This window comes from Argentina anserina, chromosome 2 (assembly GCF_933775445.1).
Source record: "Argentina anserina chromosome 2, drPotAnse1.1, whole genome shotgun sequence".
In the NCBI taxonomy this organism is placed as follows: domain Eukaryota; kingdom Viridiplantae; phylum Streptophyta; class Magnoliopsida; order Rosales; family Rosaceae; genus Argentina; species Argentina anserina.
The window spans coordinates 22,314,440-22,336,088 of NC_065873.1; the positions used below are offsets into that span (position 1 = coordinate 22,314,440).

A 21,649-nucleotide genomic window follows, 5' to 3' on the forward strand; every position below is an offset into this window, starting at 1 on the left:
CGGCGAAGGTTTTTCGCTGAAGGAATAGTTTTTTTTTTCACTCTTTAGTTATTTTGCCGCTTTAACGTTAAAAAAAATTAAGTAAAAATTCCAATTTCCATTTTCATCCGGGTAGGCAAAAGTCATGTAGAGTGATTTAGCCGCATGGGGATCCGTGAGGAGGAGCCGGGATATTCATTTTCCGATTCAAGAACAAAGTGGAGAGAGATCGAGTTCTTGTTTCTAGACCTTGAAATTTTGTCAATTCAATGCTTATGAAAGTCGTGGTCCATTGGAGGCAATGTCTCTAGTCTCTACATTTCTTGCAAGTTTGTGTATCGGTTTTGGGATTAAGTTTTACGAGATGAATGGCAACTCTTGGAGTTGAATTTTTAACGGGAGTGTGAATCATAATTGTATTACGATAGTTTGTTAGATTATATTGGATATTGTTGTGACCTGCGAAAGACTGGCAGGGACATGCGAAGGCGAAATCTGTTCACTGAGACCTGCGATCAGCAAGCAAGTCTGCAAAGTTTGGTTATCGTTTCTTCCCTTTGGTGTCGTTTTGAGCTCAACTGCTGCATTAAATGATGGAATGTATCTACAGATTTTCTCTCCACAATTTCAGTTTGTTTGTTTCACAAACTGTCTTCGTCCCATGATTTCTAGTTTAAAAGTTTCTTAGTCCTAGTGTTAAGACTTTTAGTTCAGTAGGTTTTACGTAGTTGGTGGCTTTACTTTTTCTTTGGCTATTTAGTCTCTCTTGTATTTGTAAATGAATGTTCTATTCATACCTCCTAAAATAGTATTTAGACCTCCATCTTTTTCCTATATAATTTTGATTTAATCAATACATATGAAATTACTAAAAACAATATAACAATAAAAATACAAGAAGGGAAATAATTCTTAATTTATCTATTCTACAATACAAATGTAGATGATTATCTTTTATATTTATTGCTAGAAAATCCCGAAAATGGGATATCAAATGTCATTAAATGATTTAATTAATTAATTTTTTTTTACAAATATCATTAGTCAAAAATTTAAAGTAGATGATTAACATCCAATTGAATGTAGACAATTTAGTGTATAAAGTATATAACTATCTAAAATTTATCATAAACTTCGATTTGAGCTAACGAATAAAACTTGTTCATTAGAGATTAGAATATTTCATATACGTTAGTTAATGTTACTTCTTGGTGAGTTGCATATATATATATATATATATATATATATATATATATGAAAAAATAATTTACTAATTTTATTATGAATTTAGAAAACGAGTGGAAGAGTGAATTTATTCGACAAGATAATTTATGTGATTATTATGTTTTTTTTCGAGTTGTATATAATAAATGGATTTAAAAAAGAGTATGAAATAAATTAATAAATAATAGTCTGATTTGATATATCAAATTAGATAATTGTCATTTTAAAAAAACTATGAAGGTCTAAATAACATTTTAGGTATCTGTCAAAACAAAATGGAGATTCATTGAGTAAAAATGTTTAAATACCGTTTTAGACGTACGAACAGAAACTCCAAATCAACTCAACTCAAAAACATTGGAAATTTCTCTACAATCATCTTCTTCTCATATTTCAACATATTAGTACTGCAACATTCGTTACACGTCATTTTTTCTTACAATCTTCCATAGATTGTGCTGCATATGGTTTGGTATATATATGATTCACCAAGACAAAACACATGTCACAACAATCTCTGCTTTCTATTCTAAACAGCCAGAACAATATAACACAGCGGGATTACATATCAATACAAAATATGGAAAGAAAATGATATGTAAGCAACCAGGCATGAAATCCCTAACCCCAGAGCAGCTAAGTGAGCTAAAACATCTTGGCCACCAAACATAAGGGTGACAATGATCATAGGCTTAGCTCATCACCTATGTATCTCTTTGAAAGTGTTCCTGGAGCTGGAGGCAAACTTTTGACACTTGCGAGAGCAATGTACATTGTTGGTCAGGCGATGGTAATAACTGAGACGTTGTGGATGGCAAAGGGTTCTCAAGCAGTTGCTTAAGCTGACAATAAAGGCTCGAGGCTTCAGAACCACTGGTACAATTTTGGCCAATAAGTCTAAGCAATTTACAGCTGGGCTCATGAGAAGATGGCTGGGTTGGAACTGGGGGAACAAGAAAAGGGTGCTGAAGTAGTTCAGGGATCCTCCATCTGTCATTGCGGTCCCAGGCAAGGCATTTCCTCATAAGGTCCAGAAGCCAAGGGTTAGAAACTGTTTCATATGCAATTTGATGGTTAGGATCTGTTATAACTTTGAACTTAGCCCAGAAGGTCTTGTAGTCTGCAAACGGGGTCCTGCCATATACCATCTGATAAAGGATGCAACCAAGGGACCAAATGTCTGATGGCCGACCACACTTGATAGTGTTTCCATCTGCATCAGTCTCATTGCACATGAATGCCTCTGGAGACATGTAACTTAGTGTACCCACCTGCAGAGTTGAATACAGAAAAGCTAAGCAAAAGCACATACTAGCTACCCATGACAGCATGACCTCCAACAACCATGATTAGTCAGAAAACAAAATCCTCAAACAGAATATTGAGAAACCATCTAGATAGAGAATACATATTTGCTCATTCCCTCAAAAGAGGAACAAGCTCAATACTTTTGTCTTCACTGTATTTCAGGATAACAACAGACAGGACATCTAATGTATACTATTTATGTAGAACAAGAGCCTAACCTGAGAATCTCGTTGGATGTTGGTTGTATCACTCATTATAGCTTTAGCGATCCCAAAATCAATTAGCTTAAGGGAGCCTCTGACAAGAAGGAAGTTGGCGGGCTTCAAGTCGGAGTGCACAATACGCTCTTCATGTATGGTGCTGACTGCCAAAAGAATTTGCTACAATATTCAGAAAACAAATGGTTCAGTTATCGGGATTAAAGATTAACAATGCACAAAATTAGGCCCTAGACATTTCGCAAACCTTACCAACATAATGCTAGAACATCTACATGTACAAGTTTTCTTCAATAACAGTAACCAACTTTATGAAGTGCACAGTTCAGATAACTTCAAAGCAGGTGAATCAAAGAGGTCTTCAACTAGTCCTCAACAAAGTGATCCTCATTAAGGCTCAGTCCATTATTCATTTATTACATTCTTACTTTAATATTTAGGTATGCTGCCAGTACCACAATCATGACGCTAATCAACTGATGTCAACTTGCGACCGCATCTTCGGATAAACATATAAGAGTATGGGCATATATGCTAGCTCTGTGAAACAAACCTATCATGCAGAGGCAATATAACATATTCTAAATATAAAACTGTGAAGCAGTTCTCTAAAAGATCCAATATTATCAGATAATATAAGCACATTCAAATGTCGATTATCCCAGCCCCATATGTTCAACTCCCAGAATGAAAGTGAAATTCAAACCACACTTTTGGCCCCTTTCAAAACAAAATCATTAAATAAACAGAAAAAGTATCTAATCCTCAAACATTTGGAACAAAAGAAACAAAGAAAAATAGGTGAGAGCGTTTTAGAAAATCAATCTTTTGGATATAAAAAAAAAACACAAAGTCATGCATAGAATTATAAATGAACCACAATAAGTTGTAGCTCAATAACCTGCCAATAGAATCGTAGCCAGTTCTCATCTATAGTCTGATTTGATCCATCCATCTCCTTCCACTTCTGGGAGAGCATGTGAGCCAAATCAATTTCTCCATATTCAAGTACCATGTATATGTACCCATCATCCTTGACTCTGCCATCTTTATTATTTATGGAGCCACTCAATACTGCATGCAGTAAAGCCTTATCTGTCACCTAACCATGACATCAGGTATTAAAATATATCCTCAAAAGTAGATAACAAAATGAGATTTTAGTCATTTTACCAATTATAAACCCAGAACATATGGAAATTATATCAGAACAAGTCGAAGCATGATACTGATAGTGATGATACTAATTACAGGAAAAGGAGTACGACGGCATTCCTGCAAACCATAATATGATACTGAAGCTTACAGTGAAGATCATTAGGATTTCCAACTGTATTTATGTAAGAAATTCTTGGGTTCTAATGTCAATCAGGTTGATCAACATCCTAAAACAGCCATCAGTATCACAGGTACCGTATAGAAGTTGTTCCAAGAGGAAGGTAAGCCACAAATTCACAGGATAGAATATAGAAACCAGATTGCTATTGTTTTTTATGTAACATCATTTTTCCAGCATTTTTGTTCTTTTCTTTGAAAAAGTAAATCAGCCACCTAAGCGCTAAAACAACCCCAGTGCAACTTAAACTTCTTTCAACCATCTTTGGCTGTTCATTTGCTCAAGTTCTTGTCACCATCAGGCCACCGGATGCTTTAAGCACTAGTCCCTCTTTAGAGTAACCTGATTGGCCAAGTTAACCACCTGATTTGCAGTGAGGTAATCTTCTAGGAGTTAAAAAAAAAAAAAAGATGTAACTGAATAATGGGAATAAATCCCATTATTTGAAGAAAAAATGCTTTGGCCATCAAAACTCCAGGTTGAATCTCAAAAAGCAATTTCAGCTCATTCACTAGCATCTTAGGTCCCCATCACCTTGAAAGATATCAAAATTTGATTTGAACAGGTACACAAATACAATAACTAAACGCTGTACATGTACAATAATCTGAGAGTTATTAAAACAACAATGCCAGGTAGGATGTTAAGTACCTCATAGTCTATAAGCTGTATGATGTGGCTTTTTCCTTTCAGCTTATTCAGATATTCAATTTCCTGACAAAAACCAAATGCGGTGGCATAGTCACGCCCTTTCAACTTGATTTTCTTAAGTGCATAGATTGTACAGTCTGATGATATGACTTTGTGGACCTCACTGCTGCCTCCGCTACCAATTTTTCCTAGCCTCTGATAGAGCTTCCCATTAACTTTAATAAACAAGTCAGAATCTTTATTCTTTTTACGAGGAGCTGGAGCAGCTTTACCAGTTGCAGCTTTTTCTTGTTTTGTTGATTCTAAGGGCTCAGACTTTGTATCAGAACATAAATTTGGGGGCAAAGTAACCTGAGATCGTGCAGTGGCAACATCTTCTGCACACGCTTCGGCTTCAGTTTTCTTTACATTGGAAACAGAAGGATTTTCCCGATATTCACTCTCCAACAGATTGCAGCCGTTCTGTTCTTTAGAAAGGTTATGTTCATTACCGTCGTTTTGGGTATCAACTGCAGGGGTTAAAGGTTGGGTTGCAAGAGCTATCTGGGGATTGGACATTGCACTGGTGGCCCTTACAGCAGCATTTATTGGTTGAGGGTTTACATATGAATCCTTCAAGGGGTCTACTGGCACATGAGATCCATGATGCAAACTAGAACAATAAATTGTCGACATGGGTGCTGAAGTAGCATGGACAGACGTTGTAGTAGCACATGATGGCCCAACAACTGAGGATTGTGTCATAGGCTGGCTTAAGAAGTTCCTAAACTGGTGCAACTGATCTTGAACTGCAGTAGTTCTCTTCGCCAAAAAGGAAATTCCACCACCAGACTTCAGACAGCTTTTGGGTTCTGCATTCACAATATTCTGATGCTTTGAGTCATGATTTATGACAGCTGATGTGTCTGCTTGACTAGTAGAGACCCACTCCATTTCTGCCAATGCAAGTGAACGCATATGAGATGATAGCGTCTCTGACTGAGTAGCCATATTATCATCAGCCCCTGTTGATAAAAGGGAAAAATATATTCGAAGGATAGCAACAAATTCAAAATAACATTTCGCACACAGCATCAAAATAATCATAAAAATGACTGAAAAGCAGAGCTGCCTAATAATCATGAGCAGAATCAAAAGAAGTAGGAAAATCTTACCCAGCGAAGAAGCAGCAGTTCCAACTAAAAATTGAACCTTCTTTTGAGCATCACTCCCTCGAGACTCAAAGTGACAGGAAGACACATCTTTAGCACCAGCGTCAGGCTTGGTTCGATCTATGGGCACATCTAAGTTCTCATCAAACATGTGGGTGATACTGCTGGAATGGGAAACTACCGTAACAGATGCATCTTCTTGAGCTTCCTTAGCAATAGGAGGTGGCTGCACAATCGAGTCCTTTACGGTATTATCCTGCCCCTTGGTATCTGCATCTCTCGAGTTCTTACAGTCAGTGTGAGTCACACTTGAATCCGAACTTTTCGTTACTTCTCTCCGGGGAGCCAACATCCGCTTCGGCCTAATGCTTGTCTCTAATGAGTACAGGACACATTCACCCATCAAACTCCACATAACTAGAAAACTAGTTCCCTAATTTCTAATTGTAAAGTAGCTCACATTATCACACAAAGAGAGATGCTCTAATTTCAGATAGTTTGTAACTACATAACTACAGTATGACCCTAACGATAATTTCTTGAAGCCCCAAATCAAAATTTGGGGATCTAGCAAACTTTAAGAAGCAATTAAAGCTCTAAACTACATTAGGTGTACTCACAGTAGAACCGTAACAACAAAAGCCCTGAATTTGGGTTGCGAATTCAGCCCCAAATTCAATTGGGATACAATAGAACCCTAAATTTGACAGAGCAAAAGTCAAGAGTGAGAGAAAGAGAGGTACCAAGGGGGCGGTGGCGCTTAAGGGCGGCCTGAACGCTGCGGAACAAGTCGGAATTAGAGGAAGACGAGGAGGAGGAGGAGGTGAAATCGGAGTTGATCGGACGCATCAAGTTGTTGGCGTCCCTGTCCATGGCGGGGATCTGAGTGGCATTGCTATGGGGGGAGGAGGGCAAAATAGGTACTCGGGGAGAATACGGAAATGGCGGGAAGAGATTGAGGTCTGGGCTTGGTGGTGGTTACTGGCCTAGGGTTTTAAATCTTCCATAGAAGAAAGAGAGAGAGAGAGAGAGAGAGAGAGAGAGAGAGAGAGAGAGAGAGAGCACTTGAGTCACTCAGTGGTGGAGAGGGAAAATTACAGTGGGATTTTGAAACACAGGGCCTCCTATTGGCGCTCTTGCTGTTTCTAGTCTGTCCACCATGTTATTTGGGCCTTTTCATGGGTCAGTACGTACCCGCAGAATAGTCCACAACTATTATCGCGAATGGAAACTTTTATTTTCTTATATATATTTTTGTTGAAATCGTTTGACTCACGCTGTTGAGGTTGGTATACACCTATATGGATACTGGGGTTCGTCAACGGAACATGTCTTAGCATATTTAAATAAATGATGGGTCGGGTCGGTCAGGCTGTGTATTTTCAAAAATATAAAGATCCAAGCTTGTCCACTTAAAACGGGCATTGCGGGATTTTGCGGGTCAGGCCGGGTTTTGCGGGCTTGTATTAGAAAAAAAAAATTCTTATATAAGAGTTTGAAACCCAACCAAGTTGGAAGGCTCATCCCTACGCCCGTTTCAATCTATTAAAATAAAATGTCAATTAATACAAAAGATTAGGGAATGAGGAACAAATCTAAGTCCAAATTCCTTCTAAATAACAACTAAGAAGTTTCCAGCAGATTAATAAAGTTTTAATACAAACAATTTCCAAATTTGCTCCTCCATGTCAATTCCAAACAACTTCCGGCCAATGCTCCTCCATCATTACATCAATTGACCTTCATATGAGCAGTTGAGCAAATCTAAGGCCAACCATTCAAATGATTCAATATGAAACGGAATAAACATAATCATTACATCACGGTATCAATTTACCTGCATACGAGCAGTTGAGCAAACCTAAGGCTGGACATTGCTTGAAAGCTCATGAGATTGAGCATGTCCGGAGGCCTACATATTTAAACAGCAATTAAAGACCCATTAAACATGTATTACTCAACTCAACTCAACCGATTAAACATGTATTGCTCAACAGAACAATGTACCTCTTCATCATCAATAACAATATCAGTTTCATCCTCACTGTTTCCCATCCAATCTGGTCTTGCTGCTCTAATGAGCCTCATTTCTTCAGCTAACTCAATTTCAACCATTTCCTCTTGTTTCCTTGTCATGGTTAAAGCCCAATCTTTTTAAGCAAATCAATGCTTCTATTGTATTTGGACTCAGGCAAACCCTTCTCTCAGATACAATTCTCCCTCCTACACTAAAACATGATTCAGATGCAACGGTAGAAGCTGAGATAGTTAGTAAATCTCTTGCCATGACAGAAACAACATGGTATAATTGTTTATTTTTTTTCCACCAAGCCAAGACACTAAATTGGCTATCATCATCAACCTCAATAGTTGGTAAATCAAGATAAATCTGCAAATCAGAAGAACTAGCTGAAGAAGTAAGTGAAGATGACACATTTGCTCTTTTCAAACTTTTCATGGAAAAATTACCAACAACAAGCAATGTTAAAGAATCACGAGCTATATTCTGGGTGGAAGTTAAATTTTCAGGTTGCCTAGAGGTCAAATCAGTGATAGAATTCCTCTTATATGTGTCATACAATGCCTACAATTAAGTTCTCAAAGATAAAACTTTTGAATCAATATCAAGCTGATGAACACCCATGCATTGTAACCAATGAGAAACATCAAATAACTTGAATTTATGATCAATTATTGTAGCAAAACAAAAGGCTTTAGGAAATGTTCCCCAATACTTATCATATTTCTCTTTCATTGCAGCCAATGCCTTCTTGAAGATTTCAAATCCAGAATATGCCTCAAATGCAGCATGTATATTTATCAAGCAATTAATAACACAACATGATGTAGGGGGGGTAATAAACACCCGAATATATCTTAGTTGAGGTAGCAAATATCGTTAGAAAGCCATTAACTAGTTGAGCAATTGACCAATCTTGTTCCGATGGAACATCTAAATTGCATGACCTTGATTTATTCACTTTAAGAACATACATATTCAAAGGTCCTTTATACTCAATGGCTAATTCTAACAATTCATAACTAGAATTCCACCTATGTGGCACATCATTGTCAATATTTCTTTTTGGCTTTTGCAAATCAGTACAACAACTCATCCACAATTCATGTCTCTTATTAGACAAATTCATGCTTCTAACAACATTAATTATCCTATCAATTGATGGAACTAATATACTTAAACCATCTTGCACAATCAGATTCAGAATATGAGCACAACAACGTACATGAAACAACTTTTTAGACACATCCTCAACCATAAGATATTCTGGAAGCCTACATGCAATTACATCATTATTGATGCATTATCTAAAGAGATGGAAAATATTTTACCTTGAATACCCCACGACAACAGCTCTTCATATATATGATTTGCAAGTGACTCCCGTGTGAGGGTACTCAACCAACTTAACACATATTATTCTTTTATTTAAATACCAATCTTTGTCAATAAAATGGGTGGTGAGTGACATGTAACCCATTTTTTGACGCGAAGACCAAATATCAGAAGTCAAGCAAATTTTTCCATCAAACTTTTCAAAGAAACTCAAAAGCTCAGTTTTACTAGTCTTAAACCGACCCATGACATCTCTTTTACATGTTGAGGCTGAAATTCTTCGAAATTCAGGACAAAATGAGCGTTGAATCATTCCTTTAAAATCATGTTTTTCAACAAAAGTAAAAGTCAATTCAGCTCTAATAACAAAATCAACAATTTCTTTATGTGCAACACCCTTGTCATAAATAAAAGCATATACATTTTCCTCTGTATCTCGCACAATTTTTTTCTACCCCTTTTCATGAACATTTAAATGTCTTCTTAAATGACTAGTACCTGCACTAGCACCCCTTAGAAGAAGCATCTTATAAATCCCACATTATTTTTAAGGACCACAGTACCACCAGTTTTAATTTCAACCCTACTAAAATATGTCCAAACATCACTAGTGAATCTAGATTTCTTAGAAGATACAGATACAGATGAACTTTCAATTTCAGTCAAATCATCAGCATTAATATCAGTCATTTCTTAATTGTAAAGAACAAGGTTTAGATGTTACTTGAGACTTGAGAGTTGGGTATGAGAGGGCTAAAAAGTTGATCGAATCACAACTGGTTTCCAGAGATGCTCATGCTTTCTACTGTCCATTATTTCGGAGTCCTATGACGAACATATAATGAAATAGAATATGACTAAAGAACTTAACATAGGATATATATATATATATATATATATATATATATATAGAGAGAGAGAGAGAGAGAGAGAGGCAGGTTCTTACCGATGAAGCTCAAAAGAGAAAGAGAGGCGTTGTGAGAGTCGTCCTAGCTCCAAGGGAGGAGGCGGCTTCTCTGGAGAGTGAGAGAGCAGCGAGAATTAATTGAGTTAATTCACTTAGTCTAGGTTTTGTTTTTTTTTAAGAAATAAGTGGTAGACAACTGGAGGAGGCGGCTTCTTTGGAGAGTGAGAGAGCAAAGAGACTATTGAGTTAATTAACTTAGTCTATGTTTTGTTTTTTTAAGAAATAAGTGGTAGGCAAGTTATTTAAAGCATGTATCGCCAACCAGTAGCCAGCAAGACCAGCAACCTGCGGCTTCTCTGGTTTCCCTGGTTGCTGGTTCTTGGCTACCGGTTGGCGGTACATGCTTTGGCTTGGGTCGAGTTTGGAGGAGTTGGGCAGAGAGATCATGGTTGAGAAGGGTTAGAAGGCTCATACATGCGGGCTAGTTTCGAATATAGATCGGATTGTTTTTCCAATTGCGGGATTGTTGCGGCGAAGACGTGTAGAGGTAGCGTAGGCCGGAAGTGGATCGGCGATGGAAAGTTCACGACGGTGCTATCCTTCTCAAAGCGGCTCGTTTTGTTCTGGGTTGGTCTGCATACCTTCAAGGTGTGGGAGGATCGAGTAGGTTGTTACATTGTCTTTCCATGGCGGGACGCGGAGGTTCATCAGTTTGGGAGTTAGGACGGTAGTTTGACGGAGGACAGATGGCTATAAGAGCTCTTTCGAGGTGGGCCTCATGGGTGATGGGTCGGGTCAACTCTTTGGGTGGTGCTCTCTTTGTTCACTGAGTTAGGGTCTGAGTTTGGGTCCTTCTCTTATACCCAATCTGGACTAAGTTTTATTTTTTGGTTCTTTTGTCTAAGTCTTCTAGTTGTTTGGTTTTGGTTCGGTTCAAATATTTCAATGTCTCTCCTCTGAGTGACGGTTAGGGTGTCGTGTTCTAATTGGAGTGCTACTTTGGTGGTGTCAATATTGGCTTTTATTTCGATGTTGTCATGTTATCGACATGTGGGTGGATTTCCTTTGCACGTGTGGCGGTATTTTGACACTGTTAAAGAAGGAAAATTGGCTTGTTTTATTGTTGGCAGTGAGACAGTATTGTTATTCTCAGGATTTGGTAGCTCTTTATGAGTGTATTTAGTTAGGGGTTGGCCTTCTTGACTCATTGATGTTGCTATTAGTGACGGATCCATATATAACCATGGTTTTAGTAGTTGGAAAGAGAGTGGGGAAGTTTGTCCCACACTGATATTTCCTAATTTTTGTATTTCTTTTGGCTAGTTAATGAAATTCATATTTTTCTTCTAAAAAAAATAATAGATATATTGAGGGGCAGATTGTGAAAAAACCTATAGAGAATGTCATTTATGCTCTTGTCCTTGTCCGTCTACGCCCCGACGATGGGGATGGCTTCTGACCTAGCCAGGTTACGACAGGTGTGGCTGGACAAGTGTCCTGTTATGTAGGCATACCTTAAGTCCAAGATCTCAGACTAGGGACTGGTGTTGGTTTCTCTCTTTCTCGGTCGAAGAGCGTGGCTATGTCGTGGTGGGGTTTTGGTTATGGTGGTTGAGTGAAAAAAGGTCGGGGCAACATTGGGTGGTTGTCCATGCTTGATAAACTAGGCTCGGTGTATTGCCGGAGTAGATCGGCGCTTGTCTTGCTGGGCAAAGTGGATCGGTGGATGGTGCGACAATTATTTGCTTCTGAATCTAGCACTTCTTCTTTGCAGTTGTCAAAATGGAGTCGTGATGGATGAAGCCGCTTTCCAATGGATTCATGTTGATGGTGAGGTGGCGGTGACGGTGCAGTGTCAGCAGAGCGCTAGTCGGATTAGTGGCGAATTGATGCATCAGATGTTTCAGGCCGGGTTGGCAGAGATTGATCCACTCTCTAGTTGGCTTTTATGGGATGAGGTATTGCTAATAATGGGTATGTTATGGGTTAGAGTGTAGGGATTTACCTATAGCTTTATTTATGTTTTGGTTGTTGTTTAGTTTGTTTGCGCCTTTGGCAAGCAATAAGTCCCTACATTAGCTATGTAGGGCGATTCGGGCTACGCCCATGTGTCTGCACTTATAGTGCCTTGTCTGTTCTAGGAAGGCGACGAGTTCTTTGTTTTGTCAAATTGTCGTTGCCTCCTAGTGGTTGTGTGAAACTAAGTGTCGTCGGATATACTTTCTGACGACAACATAGTGGGAAAGTTGTGTTATTGGTAACTATCATTCATTGTAGTCGAGTTATCTTTCTAGTATGTAACGTTATATTAAAGCAAATAGAGTTGTCATTTGAGCACTTTTTGCTAGTTGGTGCGTTGTTAAGTACTTGTTTGTAGATATTTCTGATATTATTTCAGATTTTTATAATTATGGATTTAGACTTAATGTCATCTCTTGTATACGACAGTTTCATTAATTAAGGTTAAATGGTAGTCTCATAAGCCATTTATTCAAAAAATTAAAAATTAATCAAAGGAGAGCTAGCTAGGAAACCTAAACACTTTAGGTTCCTTTCCTCCAATGACGACAACCAGCTATATACCTAATCAACTTAGGTTTACTTGCTTCCCTTGTAGGCGCACCAGCATTAATCTGATAATTAATCAATGTGAAGATTCTATTGACTTGAAACGCAAGTCTTTGTTCTAAGAAGTTCCTTGATTCTTTTCCGTTTCCAGTTGGTATTGGGTATGCATACTCCTTTCCCTCTTAGGTTTACGGATTATTTTCTTGCTATATGCTCTATATAAAAGAGAATCGGTCGGAGAGAAGATTTATTGGTAAGACCCCAACTCAGGTATTTAGAGCTTTAGTAAAGTGATTACTGTTCAGAGAACTAATGGCCGCCAAACGCAGACTTTTACTAATGTCTTGTTATTTGCCGCCGGAAATTATATTTCAGATCCTTAATTTCATATCTCCCACACAAGGATTTGATACTGTTCATGCGTGTTTGTAAAGCTTGGAACGATATCATCCACAGCCAAGAGTTTATCGAAGCCCAGCATTATCGCTCCATGAAGACCAACGGCCCTCGCACCATTCTACTTCTAAAGCGCAATTCCTATAAACCTGATAAACGTATCTCTTTATCTGTTTGTTTCGACAGAGTTGTAAGCAAATCCGATGTGCTGCCTGTGCGGATAACACAACCATTGCAACATTTTGATGAAAAAGCCTTCATGGTGGGTTACTGTAACAGTCTGGTTTGTATCCGGTACTCTAACTCAATATCGAATGCCGAGACTTTGGTAGTATGGAACCCGTCGATCCAAAGGTTCAAGAGGATTCCCTTCACCCCTGTTGAGCTGCCGGCTGAGTGGGCTGACAATCAGAAGAGGTTTCCAAAGATAGCGTACGGGTTTGGGTATGATTCAATCAATGATGACTATAAGCTAGTGAGGGTGGTACAGTTTACAAAAGATGATGATGTAGTGGGTTCAGAAGTGAAGATTTATAGTATAAAATCTAACTCATGGAAAAAGGTCCAGAGCTTGCCATGCACCAAAGGTCTTCGAATGTATTTTACGACGTCACGTCTTTCTTATTTGAATGGTGCTCTACATTTGCTGATGTTTGGTTTATCAGATGAGAACAGAATACCAGTGATTGTATCTCTTGATCTCGCAACTGAGATGTACGATGAGTTCCCCACCCCTACGGTTTGCTATTACAAAAAATTATTAGTTTTGGAGGTCTTTGGTGGATATTTAGGTGTTTGTTTAAGACCTTATCCACCCGCAACCTTCATCGACCAAAGTGATGTTTGGATTATGAAGAAATATGGAGTAACTGCAACTTGGACTCGATTATATACGATCGAGAAGGATGATATGCCTCTGCAGACATATAAATATTGCAAACCTTTGTTATTTTCAGAGACCCGTGAAGTGGTTCTTTTGGAAAGAGGTGGGATGCTTTGGTGGTATGATTTTGAGAGAAAGGGTTTCGAAATGGTTGTCATTCCAAATAAGCCTCGTTTATTTTCAACTGCTATTTGTGCGGGAAATCTTCTTCTGCTTGATGGTGAACGTGTAATTAACCCTTCTCAGTGAAGGTTGATTGATGTGTAGTGTGTGTGTGTGCGTGTTTTTTTTTTTTTTCCAATGAGGCAAAACTCAACAAAAGTCAAAAACTGCTTCATCGATGTTGTTAACAGTTAATTAGTTGCCACTGCTGCCATGGTGTAGATACGTACGTATTTGGATATGTACGTATGTGATTGTACGTGTTGTTTTCTTCTTTGGTTTTTTTTTTTTTTTGGTATTCTTGGCCCAAGCCATGCATGTTCCTCCATCGACATGTTATAGTTGTTATTTTCTTCTATTTAGAGCGGGGGTTTAGCTTAAAATTAGTTGTCCGGCTCTAATTGTTTTTGTAATTTATTTTATGAGGAAGCTATTAAATTGCCTTGTGAATTTGTAAGATTATACTATACGTGTTATTAATTACTAACCATATAGAGAGGTGCTAGCTAAGAGCCTCATATCCCAAGCGACATTCCATACACTATGAAATGCTACTGTGGAACCTTGCATCGCTTGGATTAAGCAGGAAAGATATGATTGCGTATAGATTCATGTGCTTCATGGGATATCTGGGCGGGTGTAGTCGTGAAAGGTTTGAGTACTACCGGCTACATATATATACATCTTTATTGTTAAGTACGTATACCCAAAAAATAGACAATCCCAGCACTAGAAAGAGAGCCCGCGCCTAGGCGCGCGGTTGTGATGTGTAATTAGTAAGCATCATAGTATCAACATGATTCTATATATATAATAGGGTCATATTATATATGTCATTAGTATGTAACATAAGGTCTTTTTCCTTACATCTTTATTGGAATTACACTCACAAAACAGTAGCACAGTATAATACATGAGCACACACAATAATATATGTGCTCTCCAATTGAATAAAATTAGCAGCTGACTATTGGAGTTTCCACAAAAAAGGACTCCACTGTGATGTACTTTATCAAGAATTCACCCAAATGTTAGTTGCAGTTGCAATGAAGATGTCAGGTTATTAGTAAGATGTAAACACTGAGTTCATCTTTTGTTTTTCCACTTCTTCTCCAGATGATGATGATGATGATGCTCCTTGGTCTTCTTCCTTGTTAGCATGATATCATATGTGAATTGAATGTAGTTATTTGGACAAAATTATATCACATTAGGAGACGGTAAATTAGACTATAAATTATATCATATTGCAAGATCAGAAAATTTAATGTTGAATGCTTCACATTTGATTAACCAAATATAAAGCCACTTACACCAGTGAGATGGAAAAGAAATTAAATAGGTCATTTTATAGCAATGGTTAATTAAGCAGAGACTTATTAAGGTACCATGTATACAAATAGAGTGTCGACACTTTGTATACAAATAGAGTCATTTACGACATCCCAAATAAAGGGAAAAAAGAGAGGACGTCCTCCCTATAAAAGAATATCTCAAACCAAACACAGCTAAGGAATCATTATAAGATGCAACTAAACTAAAAAATTACAGATAACAATTGGTTAGCAGATGCTTGCAAAATCTAATGTATCCACATAATTAATTAAGAAAGTAAAATATGAAGATGAGCCGAAAATAATATTGCAATTTGATCAGCACCTCATACACTGAATTTGAGCCTAGTTTCAATTATGATTGATTAATAATAGGAAAACATGAAGAACATTTTGTCAAACTACATACTTAATTGTAGATACCTATTTCATTGTCACTGATATCAGATATCGTGATGCATTTGGACTTTTCTGCGTCATTTCTTCTTTCACCTGTGTCTCCGCGCTCATATCATCGCCAATCTACCGCTATATTGTAATGTCTTAGCTAATGATCATTTCCATTCAACTCATTGCCAATCTACCTCTCTTAATATTAGTATGTTGATATATTAGATCTACGGCAATTGATATTCATTGCATATTATAGGAGAGTTTAAAAGTAGGATCAGTGTATGTGAAAAATAGCAGATTTATTGCATAGTTCTTTTCCATCACTAAAGACATTTTGAGCAACTTCTTCTAAGAACTCTCATACCATGATCCTATATATATTTAAAGCAAATAGATCGATATATGTTAATTCAGTCAATACTAACACCAAAAAGCTATATTCCAATTTTCCATGAATATGATCTCTGCTTTTCATTCTTACATGTTACTGATTTCTCCATATCGATCAGGAACCACGTACATGCCCATGGCATAGAAGGCTTTCCAACAAAACATTTTTATTTACCTTAGCACCAATAGTAACCTGAAAACCCATAATCCAATACACCAAAATCAAAATGACATTGAAATCGGGTGAAGAAAGAACCATGAATGATTAAGATAAAAATAAATATTGCAGAGATTAGTTTCCTCAAGCTGAAAACCCAATCATTTGAAAGACCCACCACAATCAAACTATTTGATCAAGTAATCAAGAAACTAACAAAATCTAACAATTCATCCGATCAGAAAGTTTGTGAATTCAAATTTAAAGAACGACCACAATCAATTAGTAAGAAATGGAATCGCCTGAGGCCACTCCTGAGGCAAAGAACCTTACCAGGGCTTCACATGGACTCGTTGAAAATGATTTTGATATAGTTCACGGCCTATTAGAAGTAGAAGGCGGAGTTGAATTCGTTGATTCTCGGATACTAAGATATCAAATGGGCGGCGACACAATGGCCGGGACAAAGGTCGTGATCCAGCGAGGGTTTTGAAGGAAAGGCCGAGGGCGAAAGAGAAAAATAAACCTAATGTTTGCTATTATTTGCTATATACCAACACTGATATGGTTGTGATAAAGAAAAAAAGAGGGGTAAATTGGTCTTTAAATTGTCGGCTCAGCTCGAGGGCAAAAGTGGAAAAAGCCGTAGCCTACTGATATTTACTATAAACCAAGGCTAACATTGTTGTGATAAAAGATAAATAGTGGAGGGAATAAGCTTCGTCTCTGAAGTCACCAAATCATGGAGTAGATGAAAAGGAATTCAAATTGGAACACTCCCTCGCTTTTGACTCCACTTGAGCACCTCCAACAAAATTACTGTATTCTTATATTAGAAAAAAAATCGGAAAAAAGTTGGCATAACCCCCGGCCCCATACTTAACCCAACCTATCCCCGGAAGAAGTAAAGTTTCACCCTTCCGTAACCTTAGCTTTTATTTCAGACAAGGCTATAGGTTGATAAGGAAGAAGATAATTCTATAACCAGCCCTACTATATTCTGATCGTGACTACAAAGAAAGAAATAAAATTTATTTCTTACACTGGTGCATTTTAGTTTGCTAAGCGCTTTTGCGTCAAGGGTGGACGCGTGGAGTTATATGCATGGCTGCTGGTTATGTTTTCTTAGGGTTGGTCACTCTACTAAAATAGGTTCTGGACGCCTCACTTCTCTGACTTTCGGTGCTTATCTTCAATCATAAGATGGTCACCTGCCCTGAGCAACATCGGTTCACCAAAGATATCTCGAGAACTTCTCTTCTTGACTAGGATAGCACTCTTCCTTCTCAAAGATTTGCATTTTCTTCAGTTCTTCCAGCACTGCTCAAGAAGCATTCTGGTATTTACTACTCAGGTACCTACTATTCTTCCCAAACCTAGGGCCCTCGCCCACTTATTCATGCGTTCTTTGGTAGGTAGCATAGCATCTTTTGGTTTTCCATTTCCAAGAAAGACTTGAGTGAATTAACCATTCGCTTACTCTTGTAGACCGCTCTCCTTGCTTTTTTTTGTTATTAGAAATCTTTCTTACTTAGGTAGCCGGATCTTGATAATTCAAATGGGCACTTCCTTCCTTTGGTGATGAAGTTGGGCCCTGTACGAAAAAAAAAAGATTTTTTTCTACAACTCGCGCTTTGCGCTTCCCCTTATGATTTATTTTGCACGAGTTATCTGGAAACAACGATGAATGGATATTGGTACTTTCACTGCACATCAGGCAAAGGATTGGGGATTCAGTGGTATAATGTTAAGAGGTTATGCTGGAAGTTGCGAAGATCAGCACCTTACGATGTTTATTACCAATTGGATTTTGACGTACAGAGGAGATTGCTATGATTGTTACTGTATTCGTATTGAAAAGATGCGACAAAGTGTTCGGATCATTGTGCAATGTCTTAATAAAATGCCTAAGGGCATGATCAAAGCCGATGATCGTAAACTATGTCCTCCATCACGATGTCGAATGAAACTATCCATATAATCCTTAATTCACTACTTCGAACTTTATACATAAAGTTTTTCGTTTAAATAAAACTCTTTGGCTTTTAGACTGCTTTAGCGACTTCGCCCTTTAATTGACAAGGGGAGTATAGTGGCTTTTGATTGCCATGTATTAAAGTTCATAACAGGAGAAATATCAAGCAAGGCATTTACTTCACTAACGGAACTCTCTATGTCAAAATCCATGCTAAAATGTGCTAAACAAGCCTCAAGGGGACATTTTGTAAGAATGAAACCAAACTTTCGATCATGTTCACTGCAAAGTGTTCAGTCGAATCGGGGGGTTGTTGGCTGCTTTTGAACACATTGAACTCTACCGTCATATCACCAATCGTCATAGTTAAAATCCCTTTTTTATTTAACATCAATGATTGTATTAGCAGTAGCCATAAAAGGACGTCCAAGTATAACATGGATCTTTTTGGTTGTAATTTGGATAGGTACTCTATCTTGGACAATGAAATCCGCTGGGAAAACAAACTTGTCAACCTTGACCAATACATCTTCAATGATACCATGAAGAATTTTGACAGAATTATCCACCAATTCGAGTGGTTATAGAAGTAGGTTTTCTATTGAAGAGAACAAGAAATAAATTCTAACGATTTGACTAATCTTAGAGAGTGAATCTTGATAGCATAATGTTTCAATGTAATTCTTCTTGTTTTTTTTGGTCAGTCAATGTGATTCTTCTTTTACGATAAAAGTCTCTCGATATCCTTAGCAATTAGGTGAATTTAAATAAGAAAAAATTTCACTATCAGTACCCCAATTATTGTGACAAAGTCAATTTAGTATCTTAACTTCGAGTTGTACCAATGTAGTACCCAAACTTGTAATTCGCTATCAACGAATGGTCATAGCCCATGATGAAAACCTAGTGTAATTCGCTACACTAGGTTTTCATATGAGCTGAAAAGTTCGATTCACATACTCTTGGTCTTTCCAATTTTTTATGTAGGTGTTATTTTATGGACTTTTGTGGCATTGGAGGAGTTTGTGACTTGGTACATTTCGACAATGATGAAGAAGACTTGGATGATGTAGTACAGACTTACAGGTTTCAGCACTGATGAGCAGGAGTTAGATGATGTAGTCTTGTGACTCGTAGGTTTTGGAAATGATGGGTGTTATTTGTTATTTGTCTTCAGATATTGATGTAAATGCTAATCATGACATATGCATTATCCTTGAATGATAACTAATGCTCTTTTATCATCTCACACTTGTCGTAAAACTTTAATATTGATTTTGGCATCAGCTCGTCTTCTTCCCTGTTTAAATAAGCAAACACTGGGATCACCAAATTAAGCGATGAGATTTTGATTTGTCAAGAGTGCAACCACTGAGGCTTGCATACATAAGCATACATAGTATCCTTGTTTGATATCTAACTTCACACTTAATGTAACAAAATTTCAGACATTCCTTACAAAATATTCCACAGATTGTGCTGCATATAGTTTAATACAAAATATTCCATAGGCATTCCTTACAATGACACAAGAATCCTCCGAATTCTATTATATTACCAGAACACAATGTGTCCCTGGATATCATGATATCCACACAAAGGATGGAAAGACAATGAAATAATTGATATGTAACCAACAAGCATGAATTCCCTAATCACAGAGCAGCGAACACAACTTGGCCACCAAAACTAAGGGTGACAATGATCACAGGCTTGGATCATCACCTATTCACCTATAACTCTCTCTGAAAGTGTTCCCGGAGCTGGAGGCCAACGTTTGACACTTCTAGAGCAATGCGCATTCTCAGTCAAGGATGTCAGCTTCCTGAGTTTTGCATTCACAATGTTATGATGCTTTGAGTCATGATTTATGACAGATGATGCATCTACTTGACTAGTAGAGATCCACTCCATTTCTGCCAATGCAAGTACGCATATGAGATGATAAGGTCTCGTATCATCATCATCCCCTGTTGATAAAAGGGAAAAAAATATTCTAAGAATAGCAACAAATTCAAAATAACATTTCACACACAGCATCAACAAAAATCATAATAATGACTAAAAAGCAGAGCTGCCTAATAATCATGAGCAGAATCAAAAGAAGTACGGAAATCTTACCCAGCGAAGAAGCAGCAGTTCCAACTAAAAATTGAACCTTCTTTTGAGACTCAAAGTGACAGGAAGACACATCTTTAGCACCAGCGTCAGGCTTGGTTCGATCTATGGGCACATCTAAGTTCTCATCAAACGTGTGGGTGATACTGCTGGAATGGGAGTCAGATGCATCTTCCTGAGCTTCCTTAGCAATAGGAGGTGGCTGCACAATCGAGTCCTTTACGGTATTATCCTTCCCCTTGGTAGCTACATCTCTCGAAATCTTACTGTCAGTGTGAGTCACACTTGAAAAACATTTCGCTACTTCTCTCCGGGGAGCCAACATCCGCTTCGGCCTTATGCTTGTCTCTAAAGAGTACAGGACACATTCACCCATCAAACTCCACATGACTAAAAAACCAGTTCCCTAATTCTAATTGTAAAGTAGCTCCCATTATCATATATAAAGAGAGATGCTCTAAATTCAGATCGTTTGTCATTACATAACTACAGTCGAACCCTAACCATAGTTTCTTGAAGCCCCGAATCACAATTTGGAGTTTTATCCAAATTTAAGAAGCAATTAAAGCTCTAAACTACATTAGGTGTACTCACAGTAGAATCCTAACAATAAAAGCCCTAAATTTGGGTTGCGAATTCAGCCCCAAATTCAATTGAGATTCAATAGAACCCTAAATTTGACAGAGCAAAAGTCAAGAGTGAGAGAAAGAGAGGTACCAAGGGGGCGGTGGCGGTTAAAGGTGGCCTGAACGCTGCGGAACAAGTCGGAATTAGAGGAAAGCGACGACGAGGTGAAATCGGAGTTGATCGGACGCATCAAGTTGCGGGCGTCCCTGTCCATGGCGCGGGGATCTGAGTGGCATTTCTATGGGGGGAGGAGGAAAAAATAGGTACTCGGGAAGAATATGGAAATGGCGGGAAGAAATTGAGGTCTGGGCATGGTGGTGGTTACTGGTTTAGGGTTTTAAATCTTCCATAGAAGAAAGAGAGAGAGCACTTGAGTCGCTCACAGCCTCACAGTGGTGGAGAGGGAAAATTACATTGGGATTTTGAAACGCAGGCCTCCTATTGGCGCTCTTGCCTTCTCTAGTCACTATCCACTAGGGATGGGACGGGACGAGACTCATCCCACGTCTGGTTTCAC

At 38.0% G+C, this 21,649-nt stretch overlaps 2 protein-coding genes across 4 annotated transcripts; one reads left to right on the top strand and one right to left on the bottom strand.

Moving 5' to 3' along the window:
* Window positions 1–1,638: 1,638 nt before the first annotated feature.
* LOC126782215 (serine/threonine-protein kinase MPS1) lies at window positions 1,639–21,503 on the bottom strand. 3 transcript variants are annotated; one of them, XM_050507425.1, is made up of 6 exons: window positions 21,223–21,503; window positions 5,871–6,242; window positions 4,717–5,720; window positions 3,631–3,831; window positions 2,730–2,891; window positions 1,639–2,474 (listed from the first exon to the last, which is right to left on the bottom strand). In XM_050507425.1, exons 1-6 carry the CDS (start codon window positions 21,344–21,346, stop codon window positions 1,908–1,910), a joined length of 2,430 nt encoding a protein of 809 aa, XP_050363382.1. In that variant the 5' UTR covers window positions 21,347–21,503; the 3' UTR covers window positions 1,639–1,907. The 3 variants fall into 3 exon arrangements, with proteins under 3 accessions (XP_050363382.1, XP_050363383.1, XP_050363381.1); XM_050507426.1 differs by lacking the exon at window positions 21,223–21,503 and adding an exon at window positions 6,611–6,889 and having other exon boundaries at window positions 4,717–5,651; XM_050507424.1 differs by lacking the exon at window positions 21,223–21,503 and adding an exon at window positions 6,611–6,889.
* LOC126782132 (F-box protein CPR1-like) lies at window positions 13,116–14,225 on the top strand. Its single transcript, XM_050507306.1, has one exon. The coding sequence runs from the start codon at window positions 13,116–13,118 to the stop codon at window positions 14,223–14,225; it is 1,110 nt and encodes a 369-aa protein (XP_050363263.1).
* Window positions 21,504–21,649: the final 146 nt, after the last annotated feature.